Raw genomic sequence first — 14,491 nt, 5'->3', positions numbered from 1 at the left:
GTGGGTGAGAGCAAACCTGGCCAGTGTTTTAAAAATCTTTTTTAATAAAGAGATACCAGGCTGTGTGAGCTTCTGAAAACACGGCCAGTACTGACAGAGCCATGGAAAACAGCCCTGAGACACGGACACATTGTCCTTTCTGAAATCATAGCTGGGCTCTCCTAATAAAACCTAAGCCTCCAGCTCAAGTCTACATTATCCGAAGAATATATTTGACACTTTATCTTGCAGTTTAGACGAGGATTACTAGGGTTTGTGACCTCACACCAAAGTCAGAAGAGAAAATCAGACTTGATGTGAGCTAACCCCAACCTTAATCTTAACCCAAACCCTAACTCTAACCCCTGTGCTACATAGTTTTAACCTGCTAACCTCTAACCCCAACATTAACCTTAACCCCAACCCCATCATCGACTTCAACCCCAACCCCAAGGCCTGTGCAACAGAGTTTTAACCTCCTAACCTCTGACCCCAACCCCAATCTTAACCCAAACGCCAACCCTAACCCCATCCCCAACTCCAACCCCAACCTTAACCTTAACCTTAACCCCAACCCCTGTGCAACAGAGTTTTAACTCCGACCCCAACCTTAACCCAAACCCCATCCTCAACTCCAACCCCAAGGCCTGTGCCGAGTTTTAACCTCCTAACCTCTAACCCTAACCTTAACCCCAACCCCAACCTTAATCTTAATCCAAACCCCAACCCCAAGGTCTGTGCAACAGAGTTTTAACCTCCTAACCTCTAACCCCAACCATAATCTAACCCCAACCCCAACCTTAACCCAAACCCCAACCCCAAACCCAATCCCAAGGCCTGTGCAACAGAGTTTTAACCTCCTAACCTCTTACCCCAACCCCAACTCCAACTCCAACCTTGTGAGCTAAAAACGCTGATTTTTTTTGTGTCACTTTCCATGTCTAACAACGAGATAAGCAGAATCTTAAAATAATGTCGACGCGAGCAGGCCGAGTTTAATTAGGTGAGACTTTTTGTTAAGTGGCCTAAAATCCATATTTCCTTGCATTTTCAGTCTGGTTCCTGGCGCCGAGGAGGCACACGGAGCAACTGCACCGCTGTCAGTCCTTCTTTCAACCACGCCATAAAATACTGGTATTATGCCTTTAATTGGTTCAAACGCACAACAATTCCAACCCATGAGGGATGGAGGCTAAAATGTCAAAAGTTCAACGTGGCAAAAACAGGATTTTCTTCAGGAGGTGAAGTTTCCACCACTTACTGTTTCAACTTCACCTGGCAGTCGATAACAAAACATAACCCCACAGATGTTTCCTCTCGTTCTCCATCTGCTCTCCTTTTCCTGTCCAACTTCATTAAAGCGCAGCCTTAAACAAATCTCTGTTATGAACAAAACGGTAAATACACATTTCAACGCGCGCCGTCGGGCAGCGGATCGATGCGCTCGGCCTCAAACCGCCCCCCGTCTAATTTGGGCCAGCTTCAAAAGTTTTGCCACATCACATATCAGTTGTGTCTGCAGTCGATATTTGAAATCTAGCAAGGGCAGGAGAAGGAAAACAAGCCTGTTTCCTTCTCTATTCCGACATCGTATTCTTTCTCCCACTAATGCACCCCTGTCTTGGGGGAGTTGTGTAGCCTTATGCAAGCTAACAAAAATCCACAACGACGGCAAAGCTCTCTCTTAAAAAGCTTGACAACACAAGCAGGGCGAAACACAATCATTCAGGGACATAAAAGAAACCAACTCCAGAGTTTGTAGAAAGTCAGAGTCATGTGACGAATCGCTGACCATGTTTGTTTTTTGTAAAGAATTCGCTTGCAGCAAAAAAACACCGACTCCCAGAGAGTGGATTTGGAAAAGAGGCTAAAATGCCACAACCTTTTTAGAAGTTTGCCAATGAATTATTCAACGCAGAGTCGATGAACAATTGGGGCAGAGCCACCGCTCGGTTATATGTTTAATGAAAAGAAGTCACTGCTGTGGAAGCTCTGACGATTAACCTCACGCATTTACTTGGAATCGCAAGGTCCGAGATGTCGCTGTAATCCCATCCTGACAGGAAAACACAGACACAAGTATGAGGAAGCGAAAGGGGAGGGGCCTTTGTCATCATCTGTGAGGCAGGAGAGAGGAAACAAAGTCTCAAACACGGACAGAACCTCAAATGTACAGGGATAGAGTATCGAGAAGTGGCGGGAAAATTGGTACGGATTTCTCATTGGTTACATCGGACGTAGGAATGCTAACTTTGTCCACCATCATGGCGCTCGAATGTTCTCTTCCCTCATAATAATACAACTTTTTTCTCATATTACGACTTTTTGTTCATAATATTGCGTCTTTTCTCTCGAATATTGCAATTTTTTTCATAATAGTACGACTTTTATCTCATATTACGACTTTTTGTTCATAATAATGCGACCTTTCTCTCATAGTATTGCGATTTTTTCATAATAGTAATTTTTTTTCTCGCATATTACGATTTGTTGTTCATAATATTGCTACTTTATAAATATTACGACTTTTTTTCTCATATTATTGCGACTTTTTTCTCATATTACGACTTTTTGTTTATAATATTATTGCAACTTTTTTCTCATATTACAACTTTTTGTTCATAATATTGTGACTTTTTTTTATAATATTACGACTTTTTTCTGATATTGTGATTTTTTTTGTTCATAATATTGGGATTTTTTTTAATATTGTACGACTTTTTTCTCATATTGCGATTTTTTGTTCATAATATTGCGACTTTTTGTTCAAAATATTAAAACTTTTCTCTCACAATATCGCGACTTTTTGTTCATAATATTAAAACTTTTCTCTCACAATATTGTGACTTTTTTTCTCATAATATTCTCATAGTTTGACTTTTTTTCTCATATTCCCGATTTTCCCCCCAAAAGATAGTTAGATAAGCAAACAAGATCACCTCGCCGCGAGCCGAGACGCCAACAGAAACTCGACTAACTCAAGAAAAGTTTATAGAACTTCTACAGCAGCAGGAGTACGTCCAAGCGTGGGGAAAAACCAGCTAACATCGCAGCATTTTCACCAAATGTAAACTGTAAACTTAAATAAAAATTGTAAATGTAGTCTTTTGGTTGCAAATCAAACTGTCGTTGTGAAGCATTCAAGATTTTGCTCATCGAGACCATTAAACTCCTCAGGAAAATGTTAGAAGTTAGAATTTGAAGATAAAGTTCCCCATCATCAAACCAGTTTCTTTTGAAACCAGTGGAGTCGCCCCCTGGTGGCTAACTGCTACTTTACACACTGTAAGAGAGTAGATATCAGCCTGTGGTTGTGAGGTAAAAAAAAACACACCTCTACCTCCAGGTGTGAGAGAATCGATGACAGTGTCAAATAGTATTGGTATCGCTAAGCTAAGTAGCATCACACACACACACACACAGGCGTCTACCGTCAGGACCCTTGTACCTTGCAGCTGCCTGAAGCGCCCTTCCAGGATGGAGTTGAAGCAGATGTTGGAGGTGCTGTAACTCAGCCAGCGAGCTCGCCTCATACTCTTGGCCGTGGAGGAGGACGCGGAGGGGGAGGAGGGGGAGGAGGAGAGAACGGGGGCACGATGAAGAGGAGGAGGAGGAGGGTGGTGAGAGGGCCTCTGACGTCCCGGGGCGCAGGAGGAGGACAGGGAGGAGGAGGATGAGGAGAACGGTGCCACAGCGAGCGGGACATTGAGCAGGAGGGTGCCGTTCCTCTCTGGTTGGTGCTGCGGCTCGGGCTGTTTGCCTCTCGCCGGCTTCTTGCTCTCAGGTTTGTGGGCCCGGTGGACCGGCGGCGTGCTCCTGCTCCGGCTGATGCTGACACCGACGCGTACGGGGAGCTGCTCCTTCTCCTTCTCCGCTGGAGCGTAGGTCCGCCTGATGGTGGCTTCCTTGGTTCCACCTCCACTGCTGCTGCTGCTTCTCCTGGTGGATGTGGTCTCCCTGCTGCTGCTGCTGGCCTTCAGGCTGATCTTGACCTCTCGGAGTCGGGGTTGGCTGATGGGGGCAGCACGCAGCAGGCACGGGCTGCTCATCCTGACGCCGCCCCAGAACAACAACAACAACAACAACAAGAACACAGCGTGGAGCTGGCAGAGGACCTCAGTTCTCTCCTCTTCTCTGTCTCTTTGGCTCTCTCTCTGTGTGTCCTCCTTTCACTCCTCCTCCCTCCCTCTTTCTTCCTCCCTCTCTCCTCCACTGCTGCTGCTGCTGCTGTAGTGATGCCGTGCCTCCAACTCCACTCACAGGCGGCACACGCCTTCACTTCACTTGTTTCTCCAGCTCCGACCATGCATACAATTACGTTTCTCGCTTCCACGACAACTTCCCCATCGCACGGTTTTGATTTCCTGCGCCAATAATCGACTGTAAAACTGTCTCTGTCTCAGGGGAACGTGTCTGTTATTAGACTCAGATAAGAAGCAGTGGACTTATTGGAAATATGCTTTTGAAGTCGCACTGCATTCACACGCTGTAAATGTTGATTTTTTTTTCCCTTTTTTTTAATAATATTACAACTTTTTTCTCATACTACGAATTTTGTTCATAACATTGCGACTTTTCTCTCATAATATTGCGATTTTTTCATAATAGTGCAACTTTTTTCTGATATTACAAATTTTTGTTCAGAATTTTGCGACTTTTCTCTCATAATATTGCAATTTTTCATAATAGTGCGACTTTTTTCTCATATTACGATTTTTGTTCATAATATTGCGACTTTTTTCATAATATTACGACTTTTTTCTCATATCACGACTTTTTTCTCATAATATTATGACTTTTTTCTCATATTACGATTTTTTTCACATATTACGATTTTTTTCACATAATACGATTTTTTGCTCTTAATATTGCAATTTTTTTCATAATAGTACGACTTTTTTATCATATCACAATTTTCTGTTCATAATATTGCGACTTTTTTCATATTGTTATGACTTTTTTCTCATATTACGATTTTTTGGTTCATAATATTACAACTTTTTTCTCATATTATGATTTTTTGTTCATAATATTACGACTTTTTCTTCATAATTTTATGACTTTCTCCCACAAAAGATAGTTAGAATCGAACAAGATCACCTTGTCGTGAGCCGCGGATGCTAACAGAAACTCGACTAATTCCAGAAATGTTTTTAGAACTTCTACAGCAGCAGAAGAAAAACAAGCTAATGTCGCTGCATTTTCGCCAAATGTAAATTGTAATAATGAACTGTTTCAAACCAAACCATAAACTGGTAAACGTAGTCTTTTTCGGTTGCAAAACCAATTCCCGTATCTCAGGGGAACGTGTCTGTTTTTAGACTCAGATAAGAAGCAGTGAACTTATTGGATGTATGCTTTTGAAGTCACAAGCTGTAAATGAGCAGATTTGAGCATCCTCTCATCTCCTGCTCCCTCTCTTTCTCGTCACTTTCCTCACTCTTTCTCTCTCCAACAGGAAACACTGATTGCATTACAGCAGCACTCTAACACGATATCACCAGCACACACACACACTCTCACACACACACACACACACACGTCTCCATCACTTAAAGAGACAGAAAAGAGACATCAAGATAAGTGATGAGAGCACTGTGGACCTGGACCTGGACATGATTGAAACATTTTGGCCGTCCAGATATTGAACCGCAGCGTTGTTTTGAGTCCCGGCTGAAATGTGTCAGCAGCTCTGAGCTGAGGAAGCTGAGGATGATGTTTTTCTCTCTATCGTGAGTCAGTGATTTCCTCACTTAACGCTGTTTATTCACGGCCTAAGTCTTTCATTATCGTCAGAAACGCTTCACAACGACGGATTTAACACGATAAAATCAGCAAAACGAGAGGGGGAAAAAGGTTTGAATTCAGGTGAGCTGCAGCCATGTAAACCTGCAGCCGGGTAAACCTGCGACTGTGCTGGAGTCAGCTGGTCCACAAACAGCTGAGCATTTAGCATTTAAGCAGCTTCTCGAACGCCTGACGACGATGAATCCTCTCATTTCAGTAAAAGAAGCAGCTGAGAACAACTAAATACAAAGAAGTCTATTGACATTGATAATTGTCAGACTTCATTTTAAGCAGAAATACATCAAAATGTCCTTGAAATTGCCTCGTTTGTCCCCCAGAAAATAGTTTGAATTCCATTTTTCTACGGATGTAGTTTATCGTCCTTGGAAGAAATGATGAGATTTTAAGTTTTTACAGGTGTTAACCTTGTGAGTTTAGAGAGTGAAATGACTCTGTTCGCCTATTATGAGCAGCAGGGTTCATGCTGCACATGTTCTAATCATGATTTCTATATAAAGATGGGGTTAAATCACTCTGTGGAGGTGGATAATCACCTCTCTTCTCCCTTCAGCTTCTACTCTACAGTTCCTTTACACTTGGCCATAACACACACCTATAAGAATGTGCAATATAAAGTGACTTGTATCCTTTTTTCAGACAATCTGATGAAAAAATTCAAGAAAAAACGGTCTATTTTGTGACTTTTGCATAATTATTGCTACTTTAAATCACAACTAAAAATCTCAATCTCAGCTCACTGTCAAACTGCATCAGGGCATAATGGATAATTTCCTGACTTTCAAAAATTCATTAAAATTATTCCTCAAGAGCTTTGCAAATAATTTCAACGGATCCTTGTTCAGGGTGATGCCGACTATTATGATGGTAAATTTCAAGTCATTCCGAGATACTTTTTGTTTTTGAGAAAAAAAGTCAGCTAACTGTCAAAGTGCATCAGGGCAAATGGATCATTTCCTAATTTTCAAAAATTCATTAAAATTATTCTTTAAGAGATATGCAAATATTTTCTACAGATCCTTGTTCAGGATTGAGCATCGTGTTTCCACTCCAATCAAATGACCTCTCTGTACCAGAACAGACTCAGTGTTTGACCACATTGACCTCTGTTGTTTCTGCAGCTTCACACACGTCAACTCCTCCTTTTCTCTGACGCTTTCCTGCCCACCACAAAAAAAAAACGCTGCTATTTTAAACCCCACAGGTGGGTCACAGCTTACCAGCTTACAGGCACAGAAATGACAGAAATCTGTGCTATGGCAGTTCAGAACAGGGCAGCTGTCCAGTTTGGTCAGACTGGGGCGGGGGGGAACATTCTGGGAATGTGCAAGTGGATCCCGGGGTTACTCTCAGAGAGGGTGTGGATCGGCGTCAAGGCTCAGCTGCTGGGAACGTGTTACGCCACGAGAAACACGGACACAGAAACATGCACTTCGACACCCACAGGGCTCAACATTGCTTATGGCGTGTTTCCACCGCCTAAACTCTGCATTATTTCTCAACATTATTTTACACTATTTTTCATTATGTCACGTTATTTTACACTATTTTACACTATTTTACGCTATTATACGCTATTTTACATTATTTTAACATTACGCTATTATAAAGTATTATACATTATTTTAACATTACATTATGTTATTTTGCGCTATTTTACATTACTTTAACATTACATTATTTTACGCTATTTTACATTATGTTATTTTGCGCAATTTTAAAAATTATTTTATGCAATTTTACACTATTTCACGTTATGTTATTTTACGCTATTTTACTTTGTTATTTTATGGTTTTTTACATTACGTTATTATAGGTTACATTATTTTACGCTGTTTTACATTATTTTACGCTATTTTACACTATTTCACGTTATGTTATTTCACATTATTTTCCGTAGGGTTAGCGTTGACTAGGTACTATTTTGTAGTAGAAAACCAAACTAAACAGTACCGTTATCATTATTTTACATTATTTACACTATTTTACGGTATTATATGCTATTTCACATTATTTTAAAATTACGCTATTATACACTATTTTACATAATTTTACACTATTTTACAGAATGTTACTTTACGCTATTTTAAGTTACATTATTTTACGCTATTTTACGTTACGTTATTTTACGCTATTTTACAGTATGTTATTTTGTGCAATTTTGCACAATTTTACACTATTTTACGTTATGTTATTTTATGCTATTTTACATTATTTTAGGATATTTGATAACATTCTCCATGTAGTGATGACTAACGTTGACAAGGTACTATCTTGTAGTAGAAAACCAAACTAAACCGTACCGTTATTTTACGCTATTTTACACTATTTTACGCTATTTTGCGTTATTTTCCGTAACTTTACTCTATTTTACGCTTTTATACGTTATTTCAAGTTATTTGACTATGTTTTCCATGTAGTGTTGACTAATGTGTACCTAGTGTTGACTAGGTACTATTTTGTAGTGGAAAATCAAACTAAACCGTGCCGTGCTGTGCCGTGCTGTGGCGAGCTGGGACCACAGGTGGAAAAGGGGCTTTATAGCGAAACTTTTCATATATCCTGTGTAAATCTGAGTCAAGGTCAGTGTTTTATTCAAGCAGCACTGAACGGTGTACCAAAGTAAAAAACAGACATCTATTATAGCTCATTTCTGCCCTTCTCATGCTCTGTTTAAAAAACAAAAAATAAAAAAGAGAGAGAGACGCTGTCATCTCCAAAACTCAGCGGCACAGGAAACAGGACTGGGCCTGATTACTATGCAGACGCTCACCTGCGAGGGCCTTGATGCGTGAGCGCTCAAACAGCCTGGCAGAGCTGTTGTCATTGTCGAGTTCCTCATCAGCGAGGTCGAAGCGGGTGTTGATGTGGCTGTACTGCTGCGTGATCTCCGCGTTGTCAAAGTCCGTGGTGGAAGTCATGGCGGACGCCAGTGTGGCACACAAGTGGGGGCCGGGGGGGCGACGACAACGACGACGGCGAGCGGCGTCCTCAGGTGCTTACGGACGAGAAGGAGAAACCTGGCCTGGAGGGAAGCTGGACGCTGGAAAGTGTCTGAAACACAAAAAACAAATGATAAATGGTTAATATGTGGAATAATCAGTGCTGGTTATTTCCAGTACGTTGTTATTCTTCTATTTATTTATTTTTTTAGTACTGTTTGTTATTTGAACTCTGCTCTGAAACCCATTTGGCTTTAGATTTAATTTAGTAGTTGTAGAAGTAGTAGTAGTAGAAGGAGCCAGAGCATAAAACAAACAAAATTATATTAATATAACATATTATAAGGAAGCTTAGTCAAGGCATGAACCCACTGTATTTCCTGGAATATAACAGTAACATATAACAATAACATATAACAATCACTAAAATATAATATACACATATATATATGTGTGTATATATATATATATTTATATATATACACACATATATATACACATATATATACATACATATATATACATATATATATACATACATATATACATACATATATATAATATATATATTACTTTATACAAGTCAAAAATAACACAATAAAACATGTTTTTTTTTCCCGAAAAATGAAAAAAGTATATTTTAGGTACAAATTCATATTTGCAATATTCCATAATGCACAATAAAATTGCTTTACTGTAAAGTCTGAAAGTGACTTTTTATGAGCTTATTTTAACATTATTTGCGTTAATTTGTGGTAAACCAACTCAACGCCTTTCAAACCTATGGGAATTATTTGAGGAAAATGGATTTGTATCGTCATAATAATCAGTGCAAAGCCTAATTATTAACAATTTCCCTTGATATATATTTACACGAGTACTATTGATTTTTGAAATATTTAATTTGTTATAATCAATGAGTTGTTTTTCCATGTTGATTTATCATCAGTCTCAACATCACATGTCGTATCTTGAACCTTCAAAGACTCTATTATGATTAATTATGATTAATTATGATGATGATTAACATATAACTTTTGCAGAAGTCAGGTGGGAAATTAAAAGAGACATTTTAGCAGGAAAAACAGTCGATAAAATGATGATTGGAGACGCCGTTATCTGGCTGCACTTTCAAGTGTTTGGTTACATTTCATTAATCCCAGTGGCGGGAAACTGCATCTATGTTTGGAACGAGAATTAAATTTTGGGGGCAATTTGGGAAAATCTGTATGTGTATGAGTGTATTTTGAAACACAATGGTTTCCCCCACAGGCGATACTGGTCTCCATTTTGTCTGCGTGTAACTGTCGCCCTGCAGTGAGTTCTTAACGTGGAATGGCGGGTTGAAGAGGGTAACCGCGCTCAGATAGCTCTATCTGGCTGAAGCATAGCTCTCTTATCATGTCACACGGAGGTGGTGGTAGGGGGGGTTAACCCCTGTGAAACCGCCTTCTTTCTTTTTGAATGATGCCGCTCACGTAATTCAAACAGCGAGTGCGAGTGCATGCGTGTTTTAACCCTGAGAACACGGAGCATTTCAGCTGCTTTTTTCCATTTCTATGTTTAAACGTATAGAATGTGCATTATAAAGTATCTTATATCCTTTTTTTCAGCACAACCGAGGCAATTAAATGTCATTTTTTTACCAATTCTATAAACACATCTGAGCAAAAAAGTACTCAAAATGTTTAAAAAAATTGATTGAATTTGGGAATTTGGCTCGTTTTTATGTGCAAAAAGCAAAAAAAACGCTCTATTTTTGTGACTTCTGCACAATTATTGCTCCTTTATATCACACGATATAAAAAGAATGATAACTTTGACTCAACAACACATAAGAAGATGGGAAAAAAGGCATTTTTGTGACCTATAAACAAATTGAATTTGTGAATTTGGCTCGTTTTTATCAACAAAAACAAAAGACAAACGCTCTATTTTTGTGACCTCTGCACAATTATTGCTCCTCTATATCACGCAATATAAAAAGAATGATAACTTTTGACTCAACAACACATAAGAAGATGGAAAAGACACATATTTTAAAGCCTGAATATGTGACCTGAAAACAAATTGAATTTGTGAATTTGAAGCAAAGAAAAACGCTCCAATTTTGTGATTTCTGCACAATTATTGCTACTTTATATCACGGCTAAAAATGCGATATAAAAAGAATCCGAACTTTGACTCAACCACACATAAGAAGACGGAAAAACGCATTTTGTAAAGCCTGAATATGTGACCTACAAACACACAGACACCCAGGATGTCCATATAAGGAGTTGTGTATTATTCCCACAGCCAATTACCATGGGTTAAAGTTCAGAAAATTTAACAAAATAACATTAAAAAACCGACATAAGCCCACACATTTATCTTATTCAGTCAGATAATTGTGGTTTTCACTTTGGACGAGCAATTTCAATCATTTATGATGCACCGCGTATAGTACATTGTGCAAGTGCTGAAAGTCAGTGAGCCGCAGCTCTGCAGACGGATGAAATAAAGGTCAAAGGTCAGGAACTGTGGAGCTGGAGCTGCTGACAGAGAGGATATATACGATAACTCAGATAACCACTCTTTACATCTTTACACCTGTGGCGCGCAGGAAAAAGCCAGATTTGACACTGGAGATTTTTACAGAAAATGTGAGGCTGCAGAGAGCACAGATGCACCGAGGAGCCGCTACAGATGGTCGAGTCACACTTTGGCACCGGCGGCACCGACGCGCCGACCCAAACCTGCCTTGTGTCAATAATCCCAGCTGGTGGCGTTAACGGCGCGGCGAATGTTTCCCTGGCACGCGGCGAGCTCCTTCGCAGCCATAAATCACGCTTTGAATGGCCGCGACTGAGCTACGAGCACCGTCACCGACCGCGTGCCTCGCGTTATGGCCGCAGTTTACCGACAAAAGTCGCCTCAAAGTGGTTTCATCGATCAGAATCAAAGCTATGAGCTCAGAGAATCTGGTAAAACATCCGTCTGCTGAGATTATAGATTGTATAATTATGTACAATCGAGGCAGCAATGATTAGCTGATTAGTGCAGTACCTTTTTCTCACTGTAGGGGGAGCCCAAGAGCAAATACTTCATTGTATTGCTTTAATCAATATCTCTGATTCTTCATTAAAAATCATTCAAACCGTGGACAAAATCAACATTTATCAACATTTTCTAGCATTTTATCGAGAAAAAAATAAACACAATTGTGAAAATAATCCCTAAACGCAACCATGTCACAACGTCCAACAGCAGTGAAAACTGAAGGAAAGGCAGAATTTCTTGTCCTGATTTCAACTCAACGTTTCAGCCGTCACAATCCAAGCGCAATACGTGAATTATTAAAAGGGTTTTTTCTTCTTTCCATCAACAAAACTCTCTCTCTCTCTCTTTATGAAGACACTTCTCTGAGTTCTTTGGGTTCAGCACAGTCTAGAAGTGCATTTGCCTCTTCGTTTGGGTTGAATGTCTCGCAAAGGGAGCGCATCAGCGTGTAGACGAGAGGATTTTTACCACTGATCCACAGTTATAGGTTATATAGTATATAAACAACCACATTTATACTGTTTATTTAGATAATTATAGTAGTTATATGTCATTTCTGCCACTAGGGGGCTCAAAATCAAAACAATGACAGCAAAAAACTTAACTCCTTATATGGACATCCTGTGTGTTAATATAATAATATAATAATATTATAAAAAAAATTAGACTTGTTTTTCTTTTCTTTTTGTTCATAAAAACAAGCCGAGGGAACTTTGAACTGCAACGCATTTCACAAATTTCACAAATTCCATCCGATTTTAAACATTTTGAGTACTTTTTTGCTCAGTTGTGTTGATATAATTGAAGAAAATTATAATTTTTTTAATCAGATTGCCTAGGTTGTGCTGGAAAAAAGGACATAAGACACTCTATTGCACATTCTTATACATATATATACCCTCTGTTTAAACATAGAAATGGAAAAAGCAGCTGAAAAATGTGCATTTTTGTCAATTATTTGACAATTAACGATGTGTTTATGTCGTATAGATCGTTTTAACGACAGATTAAATGCATTATGTGAATTCACCATGTGACCGCAGACAATGTGCGTCTGGTGCATTTAGAGCAGAGGCCCAACACGGCCATGCACAATGATGATGGCGTCCTACAGGTGTCCCCCCCCCCCCTCCATGTCCCCCTCCACCTCCATAGTATATCAGTGCTCTGCAGACGGCTGTTATCTGAGCAGGGACGCACACCACCCACCACTGGGGATCCCCTTATCACCTCACACACACACACACACACACACACACACACACACACACACACACACACACACACACCGAGAGAAACCTGAATAGAAAATACACTCGACGCCTCCTCACGCGTATCCACAAAGTGTCCGATACAGAAAACCAGGCGAGACGTGAGCTAATCGTGTCTGAGGACCGATGGCTGCAAACTTCAGCTCCGAGCGGAGGCTTCGCTGGTGTTGTGGCATTGCTCCATTAGTGGATCTTCAAACCATTCATTCTTTCATTCACTGCTAAAACAGCCTCTAAAGACACTGAGAGAAAGTGTTGAATGGTAAATACGACTGTATCTGACTTCAGGTGCGACAAGAGCCTCTACGTGATAATCCAGTAGTGGTTTGGTCCAGAAAATACCAGAAAATAGTGAAAAATTAAATAGAAAGCAGGGGCCACACGGTGAACCAGTGGTAAGCATTGACATCTCACAGTAAGGAGATCACTGGAGGACCTTTGACCTTTTTGAAAATGACAAATGAATTCATGGAATCATGTCTGTAATTCCCAAATTCTGTCCGGTAGATGTTGAGATTATTTCACTGGTTACATATTAACAGGAAAAGTCAAAAATCTGACTAAAAATCCCCCAAAAAGTTGATTGCATGTGGTATTTACCATGACAAACGTCCTTTATTTATAATTTTCTAACCATTAATTTGCAGTAGTTTTCATTTCTGGCAGGTAAATATAGCTAAGCTAAGCTAATATCACTCAATAAATCATTATTGTTACCGCGGTGACTCATTTTAGTCGCAGAGCTTCGCGTACAGCTCAATTTGTGGGCCAGATCGGCAAAATAAGAGCATAATGAAGCATAATTTCGTTTGTGTTTACATTTAATGAAGTAACATTATGAAAAACTGGAAATAATAAGTGCAATTTCAACAATATTATTATTGGTTTTTTTTTTATTGCCAGTCACAGGTGTCTGGAAGTGAAAAATGTATTATTTCATGTATGTTTGTATCCTTGACCTACAAAAAAATACACATTACATGCATTTTGAGTGTTTTTAAAGGAATTAAATCCAGTTTTCTGATTGTTTTTGCTTCTTAAATGTGAAGATTTACTGGTTTCTTTGCTCCATATAAACAAAGAAATCGTGAAAACTGAGTCGTTTTTTGGTTTTTAAACAAAAACAAAGACATTAGGGAACGGTGATCATCATTTTCCTGACCATTTTTATGGACCAAACGATTCCTGGATTATGAAAAATCATTAGTGGATCATGTGGAGACAGATGTGCACCCGATTTCCTTTGAACGGTTTGAATAAATGTGTTTTTTACACACATTAAAAACACACGTTGCAACGCAAACACCTGAGTCAAACGGCTGAAAGTACACAGGTCGGTACAGTCGGTGCACTCAGAGCAGAGCAGCAGCACATTAGCTGGAGAGGATGAAACAGGAGACGGCTGCAGTCGAGATGCATGACCTACAGTGTGTGTGTGTGTGTAAAAAAGAA

At 39.6% G+C, this 14,491-nt stretch overlaps 2 protein-coding genes across 2 annotated transcripts in view; both read right to left on the bottom strand.

Annotated features, from left to right (window-relative positions):
- sptb (spectrin, beta, erythrocytic) overlaps positions 1 to 14,491 on the bottom strand; it is a 51,604-nt gene that overhangs the window by 35,821 nt on the left and 1,292 nt on the right. Inside the window, exon 2 of the mRNA XM_083892364.1 lies at positions 8,558 to 8,838. Coding sequence (XP_083748490.1) covers positions 8,558 to 8,705 — 148 coding nt within the window. The 5' untranslated portion in view covers positions 8,706 to 8,838. The remainder of the gene's footprint in view (positions 1 to 8,557; positions 8,839 to 14,491) is intronic.
- On the bottom strand, positions 1,985 to 4,028 carry LOC310929719 (uncharacterized protein; the record flags this gene model as incomplete). The annotated part of the gene is made up of 2 exons (XM_083892565.1): positions 1,985 to 2,035; positions 3,411 to 4,028. The coding sequence occupies 2 exons, from the start codon at positions 4,026 to 4,028 to the stop codon at positions 1,985 to 1,987; spliced, it is 669 nt and encodes a 222-aa protein (XP_083748691.1).

The sequence above is a fragment of the Microchirus variegatus genome (assembly GCF_963457635.1).
Source record: "Microchirus variegatus genome assembly, chromosome: 7".
Lineage (NCBI taxonomy): Eukaryota > Metazoa > Chordata > Actinopteri > Pleuronectiformes > Soleidae > Microchirus > Microchirus variegatus.
Note: the sequence above shows the minus strand (reverse complement) of the source record. Positions and strands in the feature narration are given on the sequence as shown.